The 18,946-nt window shown below is 34.9% G+C and overlaps 1 protein-coding gene across 1 annotated transcript in view; it reads left to right on the top strand.

The window, feature by feature from the left end:
- LOC111875326 (sodium-independent sulfate anion transporter) overlaps nt 1–16,038 on the top strand; it is a 56,863-nt gene extending 40,825 nt beyond the window's left edge. The window contains exons 2-9 of the mRNA XM_023871480.1: nt 2,188–2,748; nt 5,636–5,856; nt 6,673–7,015; nt 8,557–8,718; nt 8,892–9,032; nt 10,567–10,712; nt 11,207–11,380; nt 12,419–16,038. Coding sequence (XP_023727248.1) covers nt 2,188–2,748; nt 5,636–5,856; nt 6,673–7,015; nt 8,557–8,718; nt 8,892–9,032; nt 10,567–10,712; nt 11,207–11,380; nt 12,419–12,601 — 1,931 coding nt within the window. The 3' untranslated portion in view covers nt 12,602–16,038. The remainder of the gene's footprint in view (nt 1–2,187; nt 2,749–5,635; nt 5,857–6,672; nt 7,016–8,556; nt 8,719–8,891; nt 9,033–10,566; nt 10,713–11,206; nt 11,381–12,418) is intronic.
- Nucleotides 16,039–18,946: the final 2,908 nt, after the last annotated feature.

Genomic DNA, 18,946 nt, shown 5'->3' with positions numbered 1-18,946 from the left:
GGATAGTAGTTAACCTTTTCTTACACAGTACAACCAAAAGATGACAAAAGGTTGAAAATATAAAGTTAATAGTTAAGTAAAATTAATTCTTTTGCCCTGAAGATGGAGACAGCAGGCTCATCCAATGTTGATACCTATCTACCTAACTACATGTCAGATTCTAAAGCCAGTAATATTTACAGTCATTGCCATAAGTACGTCAGATGTCACAACATAAAGCAGGCTATGTAGAAAATAATTTAATGTGACAGAGAAAATTCAACACAGAAAAGGGTAATAATGAGTATACTGAGTATGTATATATGTACGTTTACAGTAAAAGTCTTTTCTAGATTCTTTCTCTCAAGTTTTGAATATATTTCATTAGTATTCATTTATGCAACAAGTGTGTTCATGATGATATTTGTATACAAAATTAAAAATGATACTGATAGACTGCATTTTATTATTATTAGTATTATTATTATTATTGGAGGAGGTGGGTTTTCCCCATACACCGCGACTAATAGTCTATTGTACGTCCCCCTGTGATATTCTACCAGTCGCCATACCCTTCCGATACTGGTGCTCGCTATCAGCCCCGTTCAGCCAGCGAGGCTGGCAGTGGTACCCGATACTTCCCCATCTACCAGAGGCATTGGAAACTACTTGGGCCGGAAACTTTTGCCTAATTTTGCTCAGAGGTCTCCTAGAGACACGAGGATCTTTTACATGCCGTAAATCTACGACACGGGACCCACGGCTTAAAGTCCCTCCCAGAGGACTTGTTACCTGAATTTTTCCGCCCTTAAAATTTCCACGACCTCCGCCGGGTTTGAACCCGCGTACCTTGAGTCATGTGGTGGGAACGTTACCCCTAGACTACGGAGGCCGCTGATAGGCTGGATCATCATAAATTATTCTTCCTTCAGTTTTGTTAAATATTCAAGGAGTGTTTCAAACAAAAGTAATAAATAAAATGAGATTTTAATTTAATTAAATTATAATATTTAATGTCGAGGCTACCTTCTTTACTAAGTTATTTTTTTGAGGAAAGCGATAAAAGTAAATTTGAGCTTTGTATGAAATATGTCCACAATTTTATTTGATTTATTCAGGCTGAAATGAAATTCAAAATATAAAATTTCATCATATTTCATTGATAAGATCTATAAGTTTGTGGTGATGGTACAACAGTACAAATATTGTGTTTCTGGACATTATCCATGGTCCTGTTTTTATCTAAAACACTGTCCTGTTTATGTTTCAAAACACGTACCAATATAAATCACTCTGTCCAATGTGACCTGTAAGTTTTCATGTAGTAAAAAACTTGCAGGTCACATTGGATGGAGTGATTTATATTTGTAATTGTTAGTGTGACGGACCAGAATGAAACAAATCAAACTTTTCAAAACACGTTTCGGACATTGGATTCTGTCTCTGCCTCCAGATTAAACCTACTCAGTTGGGCCCAATTGAGTAGGTTTTACCTGAAGACAGAGACAGAATCCAGTGTCAGAAACTTTGTGTTTTGAAATATAAACAGGAGGATGGATAATATCCAGTAACATAATATTTGTTTATTCCATTGAGATAAAATATAAAGATGGGCAAACAGAAAATAAGAAGCTCCACATGATATGTAAATACAAATAGATATAATTTGGGACACTCACACAACAAATAACCAAAAGAAACAAAATAGATATTACTGTGTAAACATTTGTTATTATTTGTTATTATGGTATTGCTATGTGTTTCGACCCTTTTCCTTGGTCATCCTCAGGTGTACATGAATACTGTTTGGCTTCTGAATTGCATCATTAATTAATATGAATTCATATCTTGTCTGTGGGATTATTCTATGCTAACAGTTACATCTTAATTTCAAAATACGGCTCAAATATAGTTAAAACTAGACAATAAACTTGATATTAAATGAATAAAAATTAAAGCAAAATTAAAATTGCTATTAAATTATTAATAGCCAATATCACAAATTCCATTTAATATGTAGATTTTACGCACATCATTCAGAAAATGAACTGAATTTTGCACATTTTTCTACACTTAAGAATTATCTGTTATAAGTTCATCCCAACTAGTCACCAAGGTATTTGTTAAGTGCTGAGAATATTTTATATTGATAGAGGCTTATTCATATTTATTGCTGTCTAAACATAATATATGTCTCGTATTTTGCAGATGGTAATTGTGACAACGTTGCTGTTACACTCTCAGAGCTAGGGAAAGCTGAAATCGATGGAGCTAGACACCCCAGAAGAGGATTCCATCATTCTGGTGTCGGATCAGCTGGAGGTGTTGACGGCAGCACCCCAGGAGGTGGAAATGATGGGAACAGCAGTAGGTCAGCGATCCACTGGGTAGTGAAGCGAGCGCGTCGTAGTTGTACTCGCAAACTGTTGTACAAAAGAGTTCCAATCCTCAGCTGGCTTCCTCAGTACACTTGTCGTGCAGCCATTTCGGACATTGTGGCTGGATTTACTGTTGGTCTCACAGTCATACCCCAAGCCATTGCTTATTCCAATGTCGCAGGTTTACCTCCACGGTATGGACTGTATTCTTCCTTTATGGCATGTTTTGTTTATGCCATATTTGGCTCGTGTAAGGATTCTCCAGTGGGTCCTACAGCCATCGCCGCCATTCTAACTCGAGAGAACCTCCATGACTTGGGTCCAGAGTTTGCTGTTCTGCTCTGTTTTCTCTCAGGCTGTGTAGAATTACTTATGGGGATACTTCAGCTAGGTAAGTGTGGCTCATCATGGTAGAGCATAGCTTTAACAGTGTTCATCATGATTTCAGGTTGTATTCTTATATGGAAAGCAAATAATTCTTGCATAAACATAAAGACTGAATTACCCAAATTGATATTCTATATCACAGAATCAACTTTTTTTTTTAGAACAGTGGTTCTGAACAGTTTATCAGCTGTGAACCATTTCAAAATGATCGAGTCAGGGGCAATCAATAAAATCTTATAATAACACAGTGACAAAATAACCTGTATTCCCTGTGGCAGTATGATCAGATATGTCGCTATAAAGTAAGAAATCATGTTCTTGACAACTGATTTGAACTGCCAGCTTTATTTTAATTTTAAATTGATGTCATAATTCTTAAAACAGTTTTATTTTCATTGTTGAATAACAAATTTAAGAATACTGCTAATTATTGGTCACAAAATAAACAGATGATCAGCAGTAATAAGTTTTCATTCAACGGAAAGAATGTAAAGTGTCCTAACCCTAATATCATGCCACCCCAATTGGCTGTTTGATTTGTCTGTGCTGTCATGCCAGCCCTGGTGCCAATCAGTTATCTAGCCTGAGGATAACAATAATTCCATTTAAAACACAAGCATAACGATGTAGCCTGTTGACTGCATTATAATTGGATCTGGTTTATATATGATTAAAGTGACAAGTGACAAGTTTTGTAAAATGTGAAATGATAATTTTCACAGGTCACACATACAATTCAAAACAGCTCATTAGTATACCTACTAAACCTAGATTAATTTTCAGTTTTGCATTGGTGGGTGGAATACAGGTGACCAACATAATAAAGACAGATTTATATATTTCATAACCTAGTTAGATGCTGTCTGAAAATTTTCTTCTGCACATTCAAGGTTACTCTTGGCCTTGTTCGAAGTTACATGACCCTTTCTATACCATACTGGATTTTACTTAGAAGTGCATAAAGGTATTTAAGGAAAATATATATAAGACATTGTATGTTTTAAATATACATTTGATAACTTGATAAAAACTAATAGGCAAGCAAGAGAAGTATGCTGGTAATAAAATTTAATAATTTGCATCATCATCTTTCGAGGTAATGCTACAATGAAGGATGAAAAAATAAATGAGGATAAATGATTAAGAATTAAGAATGTTATAGACTTACATATGTATATTTAACTGTTCAAATCATATTTCATATATTAACTATAATAAAATCCTATCTTTAAGCCCACTAGACTGCATGAGTGTTGTGCAATGGAGAAGGTAGATATTCAAGAGAAAAATTAAGGTAATTTTAGATCAGGAAGATGATTAAACATACCAGCTTTAGTGTGGGAGGAGCATACAAAACCTAACAAATAAGTGGTCCACCATATATGATGAAAGATAAAATCAGCAAAGGTATATATAACAAATTGCATTATTTACCTCTAATGTATAGAAGGTATGTCAATCAGCTGTGAGTTGTTACTAAGCAGAGAGCAGCTAGAATTAAGATTCAGAGAACTACGTGGTACAGGAGGGAAAGCAAAGGAAGACGTAACAATAAGAAATAGAAAAACGAGAAACTTTTAAGATAGAATACTGAAATTGAGATTTTACCTTTCTGCTTTTCGTGGTAACTTGTTCCACTTCCCGTTGCCCAACAACGGTTTGACATGTCACAATATTTCTCATGGCAAATAAAAGTAAAGTAAAAAGGTATAATTTTTCTACATAAACCAAAAACTTTTTGACAGGATTATACAAATTTTAATAGAAAATCTGTGTCACTGCTTCTAACTTGGTCTTTGTTAGAACATAAAGTGTAATGGAAGCTAGTGATCTGGTTTACCATTTGAATACTGCTTCTTGCAGAAACTGGTATGATCAAATAAGGAAGTTCGCATAGTCATGTTTTCACTTTATTCCAATCACTCTTATTCTGTTAAGTTTAAAATGTCATCTGATATTAAAGCATGTGGGAATTTAAAGAACTGGCTGTAAAAGTTGTGTGTGGAACTACTGATTTAAGTTCACATAACATATATTCTGCTGTTGAAATTGATGTTTGGCACATGATAAAGTTAAACATATCATACTATAATATTTATTTTTGAAATCATTTCATAAAGTGGGTTTACCTAACTTGACATTCAACAAATAAGTAAATGTCTAACATGTGGTACAGCTCTTCATAACTGGAAGGGAAGCCAATTACTGGAGAGTAAAAGAGAAAGTTGCTGCCTGCTGGAAATCATCATTTCAAAGCACTTCAGAAATATTATGCTTTCAACAAAATTGTGACTAAATAAGTCTGTGGATTTGAAGACTTTTGTATGTGTTTCTGTTTCCACATTCTTCTGTTTGAGTCCAGAGTGGAGATTGTCCATTTAAAATCTGGCATTCTAACATGAAGTAAGCAGCTCTTAAAAGTTTACAATTTACCAGCAGTTCTTGGGGAAAGCCTATTAATTTAATAAAGCATAAATCTATGATTACATAGATTGTCTTTTATAAAATAGGTCATGACAATATTTAATTCAATTTTTATATCATTCTTTTAGTGTAATTATTGACATAGGATACATCTTTTATAGATAAATACAAATCTGAAAGTGACATAAATATTTAAGGGAAGTTTCTTAATACAGATACAGTTAATAAAAAAATACTGAATAAAAATGCAGACTATGCCAGATTTATGGAGATTTTGATTAAGTATGAGGTTGAAAAGTGCAATTATTAAATTATTGTGCCATATGAATGATTTAATGGAACTTCTTCCTCAGTCAGGTGTGTTTACAAAGAAGAGAAAAGTTCTTTTAATAATATGTGAATATGGGTAATTGTCTTAACATAAACCATTGTTTCTTAATCTAAAAGGAATCTGCTCTGTTTTTCAGGTTTTTTGATTGACTTCATCTCTGGACCTGTATCTGTTGGTTTTACATCTGCAGCAGCCATCATTATTGCAACAACACAAATTAAAGATGTTTTAGGCCTCAGTTTTCCGGGTAGCAAATTTCTGGATGTATGGGAAAGGTTGTTTGAACATATCTCAGAAACACGGCTATGGGATACAATTCTTGGGTTTACATGTATGGCAGTCCTGCTTCTTCTAAGGGTAAATATATTGTATTATGGAACAAAAATAACATGTGACATTTTTGATAGTTGATTAGTTCAAGATAGGGAATACATTTTTGATTTGGGCAAACAGTAAAAATGCTGGCTAATAAGATATATGATCTCTTGGTTGAGCATAACTAATGAGAACATACATCAGAATGAAGAAAGCAGTCTTCTGGGATTTGGCACCGTGTATATGTGGTGTTAACTGACGTTTCGGAGGAACGTATCGCCCCCATCTTCAGGGTAGAAGAAAAAGTATAAGAATTCTGCAAGCGACAAGCTATGTTGAGCATAGCTGGTATATTTCCAGTCTGCTTTACCGTTTCTCACGGTGTTGTCGCTTGCAGAATTCTTATACTTTTTCTTCTACCCTGAAGATGGGGGCGATACGTTCCTCCGAAACGTCAGTTAACACCACATATACACGGTGCCAAATCCCAGAAGACTGCTTTCTTCATAGTCACCGCCGTGAAAGCCTCAAATCTTACATACATCAGAATGCTAGCTCAGAAAAGTTCCAGCTAGAAGAGTTTTTCAATATGTTACTGAATCACTAAAATAATATCTCTCAGTTGATTTTCTATTAAGTGAGTGTTGTAATTATGAAGATCTATGCTTTTGAATTTAATAATCCGTTGATACCAATGTGGGCCATTCTGTTTTTATTATATCTATAGAAAGTTTTCAGTTTTCTGCCAAGTGGCTTCGTTAATTTCCTGTGAAACTGTGTAGAACTTTTTAAATATGTAAGAATGTAAGGAGGTGAAGAGTGTGTTTAAACTTCATATTGTCTCTTCTTGCATCACAGAAGGTGAAGGATATTCCTGTGGGTCCGCAAGACGTCAAGGAGAGAACAAAGGTCCAGAAGGCAGTGAATCAGTTCCTGTGGTTTATATCTACATCAAGGAATATTCTTGTGGTGGTTGTCTGTGCTGTCATGGCATATCTCTTTGAAGTCCATGGCTCACAACCATTCATCCTCACCGGCATTGTCAAGGCAGGACTTCCACCGTTCCATCCACCCCCATTCTCAGCACAGGTTGGCAACCACACCTACACCTTTCTGGAGATGGCGTCTAACCTTGGCTCTGCAACCTTTGTTGTCCCTTTGCTCGCAATTCTTGAGAATATTGCACTGGCAAAAGTATTTGGTAAGTAAATTAATATGGGTTTTCCCTCACTAGATCACTCCATGAAGCACAGTTAACCTTAAGAAGCTAATGGCTGCTCAGCTACTGAATAAATTGTTCATTCTTTATGAAACATGAAGCTTTGTAGCATATTCACAAGGCCTTGCCACTGGATCCATTTCTGCGCCACTTAAATCTAATCGACATCCCCACTCCATACTTTAAGATAAATGTTATTTCATTATCTATGCCTAGATCTCCCATGTAGCCACTTCCTTTTAGATTTTCAAACTAAACTGTTTTATGCCTTTCTCATCTCCCCATTCATATGTGAAAGTATTAATCACATTGGCAATGTGATGGTTTGCCCATTTCTATCTAGAAGTGCTTGAATGACATGTGAAGTGAAAGAAACAAAATTGTTCCTGACAAGCACTTCAGGCTTGTATTATAGTCATGAATCACTGTGTGAATGTTATGTTATTTTTTACTTATGTTGTTTTTNCATTATCTATGCCTAGATCTCCCATGTAGCCACTTCCTTTTAGATTTTCAAACTAAACTGTTTTATGCATTTCTCATTTCANGTGTGAATGTTATGTTATTTTTTACTTATGTTGTTTTTATGTGAGGTTGTTGATATTTGACATGTCCAGTTGTAATTCTCTACAGCTATGGATGAAATAAATAATAATAATTTCCTAAATTAAATCTTTCATGCTGTTTTAATTAACAGTGAAATGTATACAGTTATGAAATTCTTCATGTTTCACAAATGAAAACTGTTTTGTTTCTCTCTTTACATATACTGTACATTTATTTCAATGTGTATAAATGGTTTGCATAACTCTCTACCCCAAAATATATGTTACTCTTAAGAACACCAGTATATGGCAGAAAATGTTTTTGCTGGATTTCTTTAATATCATATTTCTCCTGGGGCATGGCTTCAAATCCCAGTTTATGACCTTCAGTTGAAGTTCTAAATTTCAAAACTGTTAGATCAGTCATTTCTGACTTATACATTGTTCACACTGTGACACACATGCCATATGCATACACACTTTCATAGATGCCAGAGAAGTATGTTTGTTACATGTCCAAATTTATACTTGTGAGGTATATCTAAATGCTTTAGGCATACATAGATATATAATTTATTTCTAGATAAAATTTTAAATCTGTTTAGAGTAGATTGGGCCATGTCCTTTGCAATTTGTTAACAATTTAAGTTTGCAACATGGAAGTGGTGTGTGACTTTTACAATTTTGGGGAGAAACAGAGTGACAATGATGAGACTTTACATTTACTTGTTGCTCTGAATAATCATACCATGCAACTATTATGTATTATCTTAGTACTGCAAAAGTCTTTGAAACACACACAGTGACTACCCATCAACAGGATATGAAGAGTATTAAATTCCATTAGAATCTTGTTCTGTCCTGTTGCCATATTGCTGTGTCACCAAATATTGCAAATGAATGTTACATTATTATGCAACTCATATGGTCAAGAAAGTGCAACAAGTAAACTTTAATATCATGTTTCTTCTGTTATAGCGGAGGGGAAGGCCATAGATGCAACTCAGGAAATGATTTCGATAGGCATATGCAACATTCTCTCTTCCTTTGTTAGTTCCATGCCAGTATCTGGTGCCCTCTCTCGTGGAGCCGTAAACCATGCCAGTGGTGTGGAAACAACATTTGGTGGTGTTTATACTGGTAAATGTGTCTAAAATCTTTGGATTGAAATTTGTATTCATATTCTAAAGTTTTAAACACTGATTCATTATTTTTCTTAGAAAAAAATTAGAATGTTTAGCTGTTTGTGCTGTGAATTGATTTCTGTTTCTGTAGCAATGCCTTACTGACTTTTCATCTCTGCTGTGTTGCAGGTATCCTCGTGATCCTGTCCCTGCAGTTCTTCACACCATACTTCTATTACATTCCGAAAGCGTCCCTGGCTGCAGTCATCATTGCTGCTGTGGTTTTCATGGTCGAGTTCCATGTTGTGAAACCAATGTGGAGAACAAAAAGTAAGTGATTCTATCCTCTCCAGTAGGTCCAGTAGTTGCAAGATGAGGAATATGTATGTTACAATTAAGATTATTTCAAAGCATTTTATTTGCTTATAAGATCCGTGATAACGTAGTCAGTATAGTGACTGGGCACAGGCTGGATAACCAAGGGGTCACAGTTTGAGTCTCAGTGAGGGTAAGAATTTTCACTTCTCCACGTCATCCGGACCAGCTGTGGGGTCCACCCAACTTCCTATCCAGTGGGTACTGGGGGCTCTTTCCCAGGGTAAAGCAGGAGGGGCATGAAGCTGACCACCCCCTTCTATCTAGTGCTGAGGTCAAGAAATTAGGGATCTATACATCCATTCCCCCTGTACACCTTCATGGCATAGTGCTTAATTAGTTAAGTACAAGGACCATTTCACCTTTGTTTGCTTATTCCGATTATTTGAAGCTTAGTGATACTGTTTTAGTTAAATAGTCCTCTCCTAAAAGAGACCAATGATATGATGCATTGTAGTAGATCACACAATTTCCACCAATTTGGTTCTGAACAACAGGACAACACTAAACAGTCCTATTCATCAAAAAATGGAACCACGAAGTGGTAGACATTCAACTTCCGTTAATGAGAGGCAGTATAAAGGCCACGAACGAAATTGGTTCTAGATTTTAACAAAGTATTTTTAAACCACACTTGTAAACAGCGTATTGTAATAATTTATAAATATTTTAATGTATTCATGCACGTTGCTGTAGTTGTTAAAGGATCACATTTTATATTCATGGCATTGTGATGATATTGTATGTATGTATTGATATTGACCAAACACATTGTAATAGTAGTTTCTGCCTGTATTGATATAACCTTCTGAAGATTCTCTCTAAGACCGAAACATGTCAAGGATGAAAGATTAAAAAGGAGAGAAAAAAACATTTTATCAGTCACACTGGACAGAGTTGATAACCTTTTATAATATAATATTGTATGACAGACCAGGATTAACCAAATCAAATTTAAGAAACTAGACAAATGTGAAAAACCTGTTAATTTGGCTAAAGAGTATGGTGTTAGACATGTTACAATATATGATATCAGGAAAAATAGAGACATATTCTGACGTTTTCGGTAATCCGGCAGTAACTTGGTCCCATATATATTTGATTACCAAGATTTTACTCTACTATGTTGTTTGGTGGCTGTTGAAAGAATGCACACACTTTTTGACTGCACTACATGTATGTTGAACAAAAGCCCATATTCAGAAAAAGAGGTCCAGTACTGTGATATTAACATACTTGTACAAGATACCACTTCAGCAGCTTGCAGATATGTAAAAATTATGAAAATATTTGCATTAATTTTATGTGCAAATAATAATAATAAACTCTTATGTCCATACAAGACAATAAATTGCATGGATTTCTAAAATGAATGAAAACACACACAAATAAGGTACGAAATATTTACATGTACAGTATGTAGTATGAAGCAGATTAAAGTTTTTTGATGATACTGAACAATAATCTACAAAATATTCTTGTTTTTCAGAAGTGGATCTAATTCCTGCATTTGCCACATTCCTGTCCTGCCTCTTCATCCGCTTGGAACTTGGAATAGTTATTGGTATTGGTATTAATGTTTTGTTCTTGCTGTATGCTTCAGCACGACCAAGTGTTCGCGTAGAGAAGGCAGTTGTGAGTATCTCATAAGACTGAAGTACCTTAATTAATTGTGTTAACAAATATCTAGTAGTACTAAACCATAATTACTGATCAGGTTTCAGAAACTGTTAACTGTTTTGGAATTTTGAAATGAATTAGTAAATATCAGAGTTTAATAATGATGTAGAAGAGTCTGCAGTGACCAGTCACTAAATCCAGTGACATTTTGATGTTAAATGTTTGCCAATTTAGCTGATATTGGATGCTTTGAAGCCCTTTAAAATGTCACAGTATAAAAGTTAAAACAGGCAACAGATGTAGTGTACTTACAGGGAACTTTTGCTATAGTTTTACAACATTTGTTTTGAAGCATAGAGACTTAATTCAAATTTGTTCTTGGTTTTCTGTTTGTGAGGAATCATTTTATGTACCAGTTTTGTGTTCTATTTTGGGAGACAAAATCAATATATATATATATATGTAAACAATTTCCAGAGTACTCTATTGAAAGCTGAATGTGTTTTCAGAGCCCATCTGGATGTGAATATATATTGATCACCCCAGACAGAAGTCTTGTGTTTCCATCTGTTGAATATGTGCGAAATCTAGTGTCAAAAGCAGGCATGAAGCAGGGGTCTAGTTCTGTACCAGTTGTGATTGACAGCAGGCACATTCAAGGTGCAGACTTCACTGCTGCCAAGGTAAGCAGAAAAGAGTTCCCCAGACTCAGGGAAGGAGTGTGTATATGCATGTTTTATAATATAAATTAAAATGTGGTGAATGCTACTGATTTATCATGAAAATTTAATACAGGGATGTTCCTTTTTTAACATGAAACCCATTATGAAGGTATGCTGTTTCTGTAAATTTCTTGACTGCTATATGTGTATGTTCAGAACCTCTTCCAGAAGTCTAGAAAGACCAGAAATGCAACTATATTTAGACTGCTAGGTTGGTGGCACTGACTCAGAAGTTTACTGAATGGCTGCTCTGTGTAAATTTCACGTGGAGTTATTTTCGTTTTTTATTCCTGTCTGGGACAGTTCCTGGCTCTTAAACGTATTTTTATACTAATAATTTGTGTTTTTATTCAGGGCTGAAGAAATATTTCGTGAAAACAGATTTCCAATTCATATAGGTCTTTTTTTCAGAAATGTTTCATTATAATGTACATAATTAACAGGAATAGTTTTGTACATATGAATGTACACTTGTCACCTCAGCTTCCAGTAGTGAGATCTCAAAAAGCATGTATGGTAAAATATCCATTCTCATACCATTTTTTTTTTCAAATTTTGTGTAAATTGTACAATTGTGGTCAGCTGTTCAATCTAGATATTTCTGAAGTCTTATTTTTTATTTAACAAACCACAGAATTTTGTGACAGGGAATTTACAGATTTTACAGTGTTAAAGATTTCTCATATGGCAGTCTGGTGTGATCCATTGGCTGCACAAAATACTGAATGCAATTTTTGTTTTACATTCTGATTTAAGATCTGTGAGCTATGTCCAAAATTTCAGAAAGGTGATCAGAAATGCAGTCTTCTAAGAATCAACAACAGTAGGATGCTAGGATTCATTTCAAATCAGGGACAAGAATGGTTGCACAAAATTAGGTTATTAGGATTCAAAGAAGCCAATAAAGGCTTTCAATCACATCTGTGATGTTTATCGGTTCAATAGGAACTTCAGTACTTATAATAGAAGCTCTCTATATATTCCACTTTTATATTACAGGGTATCAAGTCTCTGATAGAGGACTTTGTCAGACGGAACCAGCCCATTTTGTTCTACAATCTGAAACCCAGTATAGTGGAGATTTTCCAGGGTGTTCAACCTAAAGATTTCAAGTATTGCAGAAATGAGAATGAGCTTAATGAATTACTGAAAGGCAAACAACGCCGTGCTACAGTTGCGTGAATGAGTGATGTAGTCATTTGGATTTAATTTTAGATTTTTACATTTGCTGTGTTGATATATTTTATGATATTTAAACTTTAAGAGAACACAGTGATTGGAAACTGAGGATTTACAGATGGAAGCACTGGTAAAATTGCTAAAGGATAAAACAAGGACCTTTAAGTTGTGGGATACTCGTACATTCCTATAGTTACTGATTTTGGGCTTTCATGGTGGTTCATTGTTGATGGTGATGCTGCAGTTGGGTCCTGCCACCGTGCGGATATGGACAGGGACGCTGATGTTCTGGAAGTATATGCTGTCTCTTTATTCAGTGTTGAAGTGAGCAGGATGATTCAGCATGAGTTTATAATAGATATTAGTGCAACAGACCCAAGTGGTGAAGTGTACTGGCTAGTGCTCAGTCTTATCCAATGGAGAGAGCACCAGCCTCCCCCCTCCCCCCATTAGTTTGTTGAATGAAATCCTGTATATACTTCAACACTCACTCACCTTACTCTCTTCAACCCTGAAGACAGAGGCAACATGTATGTCCAAAACATCAACAACACCATCCAAATCCACACAGTGTAAAGGCCAAGGAGCAGAATCAACATTGTTTCTATAGTTACTTAGAAAAAAATGGTGATGTAAAATCTGAAGCCATGATGAAGAGCGAATGTAAAGCAAATTTGGATGAATGTATTGTGGGTAGTCTGACATATAATATGGTATTACTCATTTACAGAATATCCAGTCCCTTATTTTATCTGGATTAAATGAGGACACTGGTCCTAAGCAGTAACCTGCAGCATTCTTCACAGTAGCTACTACTTCTAAGTAATTGTCAGGTACACCAACTTTTATGATTAAATATACCGTGATATTACAAATGTGGGTATAATGTAGCCATACTCTAAAATTATCAGATCATATTAGATAAAATGGTTTTATCTTTAGAATAAATCCCTGAGATAAGTAATCATCTTACAAGGAGGCTGATATTATTAGAATATGCTAATTGTTAGGTAAAACTAAGAAATTCACATGGACATTTGTAATAAATTTTTTTGTGACCAAACTGTATGTTAAATATGCCTTATTTTCTACATGGATGCTGGATTTATTAAGTATTATTGTCAGGAAATTTACAAGTAGCAGTGGTTTGGATTTTAAGGCTACAAACTGACTATAAACAACATAATCATGGTTATGATCTGACTTTGAATAATAAATATTAATATCACCAATTTTTATAATGTGAATGAAGTGATGAAAACCAAAGAGCATTATAGAGTTTGTGATACAAAAGAGTAGTAAAGAAAGTCTAAGTTTCTCTTTTTATATTATTATCGATACTACTCAATCTAGAAGTGAAACTATGCGTGGTGTTTGCAAACTACATATTAAGTTGATATAAAATGTATTATAAAATTTTAGATCTTAGGTCTTCCATACATTGTATAATTAAGTGCAATGACAAAATTGTAATAAGTACTATAAGAATGTTTAAAAAGTTATTTTTAGTGTAACACATTTTTTTATATTGTAGTCTATAATAGACATTTAGAGATAGATGGTGATTGTCAAAGAATATGATAGTGATCTTATCATGTACGCATAGTATTCATTATGAGAATCGCTGTATATAATATAGCAGTATTTTTGTTAAATCAGCTGATGAAATCTGTGACAATACTTTAAACAAATAAAAACGTAACAGAGAGGAGCTGTATCCGTTTACTCTGGTTAATGGATTTTAATGCCTCTGTTTATCATAAGAAGATAAAACATCTTCTTTAGGCAGACACTTTTTGAAAACACAGAGCATAGGCATATATGTTATTTACATTATTCTGAATAACAACATAAAACTTCTTGTGTTTTTGTTGTTGTTGTTGCATCAACTGAATGATTGTTCATGTCATACTGGGAGACACCAACTTATACATTAAAATTAATGAATACTAATTATTGTTTTTGGAGGTACATTAGTCATCATTTTTAAAATGAATGACTGTTTTCTGAGGTGTAACAATGAGAGGAAAGAAGTGAAAGTGGCAGAGAATAGAAAAAAGTTTGGACTGTGAGTGAGTGAACATGAACATGAGATAACAATGGCAATTTAATTGGTCAAGACTGTTGAAACATATCACAATGACTTGGAATTTGAGGTTTATACTTTGGGAAAGAATATTTAACTCAAGCATATAATAAATTCAGGATAAATATTTGACAATCTATAGAAGACATTCCCATTGTTCTTTTAACTCCCAAGTGAAAATATTGCTGCCATTAAACTGCCATATTTTAAAGGATGCACTTTCAAACTTATGCTCTCATCATACTTGAACACACACAAATGCCAGTATCTCAACACATACAAAGGAAGTGCCTAATTTATGTTACTGTATTTAGTTTTAAGTTTTAGTCTAATAATAAGCCAATTTAGTCCATCAGTATCTTGTCCTGCATGAGATACTGAATATGGTCACTGGTGCACCAGTTATATAACATGAATTTATTTCATGCCCACATTAAAGAAAAGTGCAGTACATGAACTTCAAGATGGAGGACATGTAATAATTTTTATATTAAACTCCTTAATTAAGAGAACACAGATTAGGTACTATTATGCATGGCAGTAATATTGTCTGAGGATGTAGTATGACCCAATATTTTAAGTAAGTGATCTTGTCTGTTGTCTAGATCAAATTGTTACTGCTGCAATACAAGATGGTTGAAAGTCTGTTGGTAGTGTGCACTGCTGACAGACATAATAATTCTGTTCCTAGGAGGAAACTGTTGTTGAGAGAAAGACTTTAATTTATGTATAATCAACCAAAGTAGATACTCAGAATGTACTGTTCTCTGTTAAGACTGCAATATATTCCAAGTAAAATGCAACCGGTTTTCTTTTAAGTTAACAAATGTTATATATTCTGACATAGCACTTTAACTTAGTCCAGCAAGGAACTTATACTTCCTGTTACTAACCAATTCAGTGGTGTCTGTGTGATAATTCAGGTAGTACAACAGCTTACACGTTTCAAAGTGGAGGAGAATATTGTTGTACTCAGGGTTTCAAGAAGTTGATACCCTATCAGAAATAGAAAGCAGACATTCTGGTTGTGTTTTGAGAGGGAGCCTTTGTAATTTGTTCTCTACAAGATGTATTGCAGTCTGAAATGGAAGTGACTTTGTAATATTTTGGTTTATGTATACTTATTATGAATGTGCTGCATAGCAGTCAATGAACTGTATGTTAGGCTGACTTCGTGGTGTTAAGTTTAGAGTGATTTGCTCAGGACTGAAGTTGTTGCAAATCGTGATTGTTGGCAACACAGTTAATATATTTGAATTATTTAAAGAAAGCTTGATGTAGTATCTACAACTTGCACTGTATCATAAAGCTGAAATAATGAATATGAATAAAATAAGTTATGCAGTTGTTTACACTGATTAATTTATTTCAGTCAGGGAAAACTTTTGAGTAAGTAGATATGAAACTTGTTCTAAAAATACATATAATTTAGTACTGTTCAAAAGAATAATTTAATATTAAAGATACAGAAAATTAACTATAGTAACAACCTTAATATTTCGATCTGTAAATGTACTGTGGAAAGATAAAGTTGTCCCTGTGCTTAACTAATTAAACATTACACCATGAAGATGTATGAGGGAGTGGATATTTAGATACATGTATTCTTGACCTCGGCACTAGTTAGAGGTGAGTGTTCAGTTTCACGCCCCGGTCGCTTTAACCGCAGGGAAAGGGCCACGGGTACCCTTGTATAGGAAGCGGGGTGGTCCCCAGAATTACTCTGGATGATATGGAGAAAAGAAAAATCTTGCCTGTACCGGGACTTGAACTCAAATCCCTTGACTGTCCAGCACATAGTCAGTTACTATACTGACTGCACTATCCTGGCTACTGTAAAGTTATGGATTGCATTCCAGATGAGGTCACTGGATTTTTCAGTAAACTAACCCTTCCAGCCGCACTATGGCCCTGGGGTTGACTCAGCCTCTAAAAGAAATGAGTACCAGGAATTTTCTGGGGGGTAAAGGGTGGCCGGCATGTAAGGCTGACAACCTCACTGCCATCTGTGAGCCGTTTATCGTGAAAGTGTGGGAGCTTTGATATCTCTCAGCCCTGTGGGCCTCTATGGCCTGTTACTGTGACAGCTTTCCCTTTTACATTTAACGTATTTAAAAATCAGACAGATTTCAGCCTGTAATAATATAATTTATTTCCATCTGAAACAGTATACAGTGAGCTAGAATTTAAGTTACTACTCCACAGTTTATTAGCTTGGACTTCAGTACTTAATAATATTGTGACAACTTTGTGCTGTATTCTTATATTCCTGGCTACTTTTTCCTTCATACACTGTTTTCTTTATTTTTGGCCTCAACTTCAGTCAATGAAAACAAATTAACATAGATTTTCACAGGTAAGCTATAGATATTTTGAATAACATGATTTGCAAGGGCATTTCTGTAGGAATCTAATGTGTTACCAATTATTATATGGGACACCAAGGAAATGTTCACATAAGATTACCTTCTGAGTGTGCTGTGTTCAACCACAATGAAGACTGCTAACTTAAGTCAGGCAAGGTCTGGATCCTTGCAGCTAGTTTTAAATAATAAATTTCTGTGCTTGAAAACAGTAGTATGGGCAGAAGTGGAGTTAGAAGCATCTATTAGTCATTCTTGTCAATCCTTTTCGCATAAGTTGCAGTTTGTGCATAAGTGATGAACAGAAGCTTCTGTAGCTCGAGTGGTGTTTTCTTGAATTGTGGACCATTTTATTTATTTATTTATTTAAGGTTTTTTTAATAAATTTGACATGTTCACGGCTCTGTGCTTCACTGTGACAGTGCATTGCCTGCCATGACGCACACCCGAATTTCACTGATGACTCAGCATGCCGATAACATTTGGAATGAAGGAAAGTTCTTACCTATGCTCACAGATCACAGGATGTGTTGAATATGCTGCCCTCTACACATAGACATTTCCTCAAACTGGTGGAAGAGGTGCTGATTTACCTTCTGAAGACGCTCTGCAGGAATATTTGAAATTTCCCTAAGAACGTTTTCTTTCAGTTCCTCTTCTGTTTGAGGGTTACTGCTGTAAACTTTGTCCTTCAAACAATCCCAGATGATAAAATCGGAAGGACTAAGATTAAGTGAACGTGCTGGCGATAATTCTCTCCCCGAAGACACTGGATAAAGACTACAGAGACATAAGCGCAGTATGGGCTGTAGCTGAGACTTGCTGAAACCAGCCATAGAGCCTTTCTTCTTTTGTTAACTCTGAAAAGATCTGTCCGAGAATGACCTGTAAATATCTTTCACAATTCATTGTTTCATTAAAAAACACAGGTCCAACAATCCTTGCGTTTACAGCACACCAGACACCAAACTTCACTGGATGGAGCAAAAAAGACCCCTTCTAGCTGAATCATGCGGCTGTAAATCATGGATTACTTTTGTTTTATAGGGTCTAAGCTTCAGCAATTGTGTTGCTGTTCTTGCACTAGACTCTGACACTCCAGTCTCTTGAGCTAGACATTTCAGTGATTTTCTAAATGTATTTTCAAATGTGGCCCCTATGTCAGTTAACTTCTCCTCAGTAAGGACTCAATGCTTATGTTTTGTTTCCTTGTCTATTAAAAGTCCCGTTGTTCTAAGTTTATTTACCATATTGTGACGGCAATAAAGGCACATCTACTGTTGGAAGACAATACAAAGCAGAGCAGTGAAGACCATGACTGGAAACACTAGTCTGTGTGTGATAGTGACCTGTAAGTGCAGTCATGAGTTGTCTAAGTGTTCATTAATTCCAGCTACCAATCCAAACCCTATCTATAATCACTTATCACATGACAATATAATTCATGTAATTACTATAAATTGTACTGACCAAAGAGCAGACAATACAGAAGTTTCTAAATACTGAAGAAACAAGAACTGTACAAGAAGTTTAGGTTATATTCAGAGATGTTCATTATTTCAGCAATTCAAAATTGAAAGTTGTATTAGTTTATAATGCGTACATATATATTCTGAACATAAATTTCAGGTAATCAATTGTGTGTTCAGTTCACTATCTTTTTTATGCTTTCATTATTTGTACTCTATTACATCTTAGGCTGTTATTGAATGCCCATATTCACTTGTCATATTTTAAGTTACCATCATATAAATTTTGTACTGTTTACTGTAAATGAATGGAATCTCATAATGTAAAGATCCCACCTCCATGAAATATTACTTTTTCTTAATGAAGTGAAATTTGCATGCATAGGTCACTAGATTTCCGAAAGAGATGTAGCTGCTTTAAAAGTTCATA

Source organism: Cryptotermes secundus, unplaced genomic scaffold, assembly GCF_002891405.2.
Source record: "Cryptotermes secundus unplaced genomic scaffold, Csec_1.0 scaffold442, whole genome shotgun sequence".
NCBI lineage: Eukaryota > Metazoa > Arthropoda > Insecta > Blattodea > Kalotermitidae > Cryptotermes > Cryptotermes secundus.
This window is presented reverse-complemented; position numbering and strand designations above follow the sequence as displayed.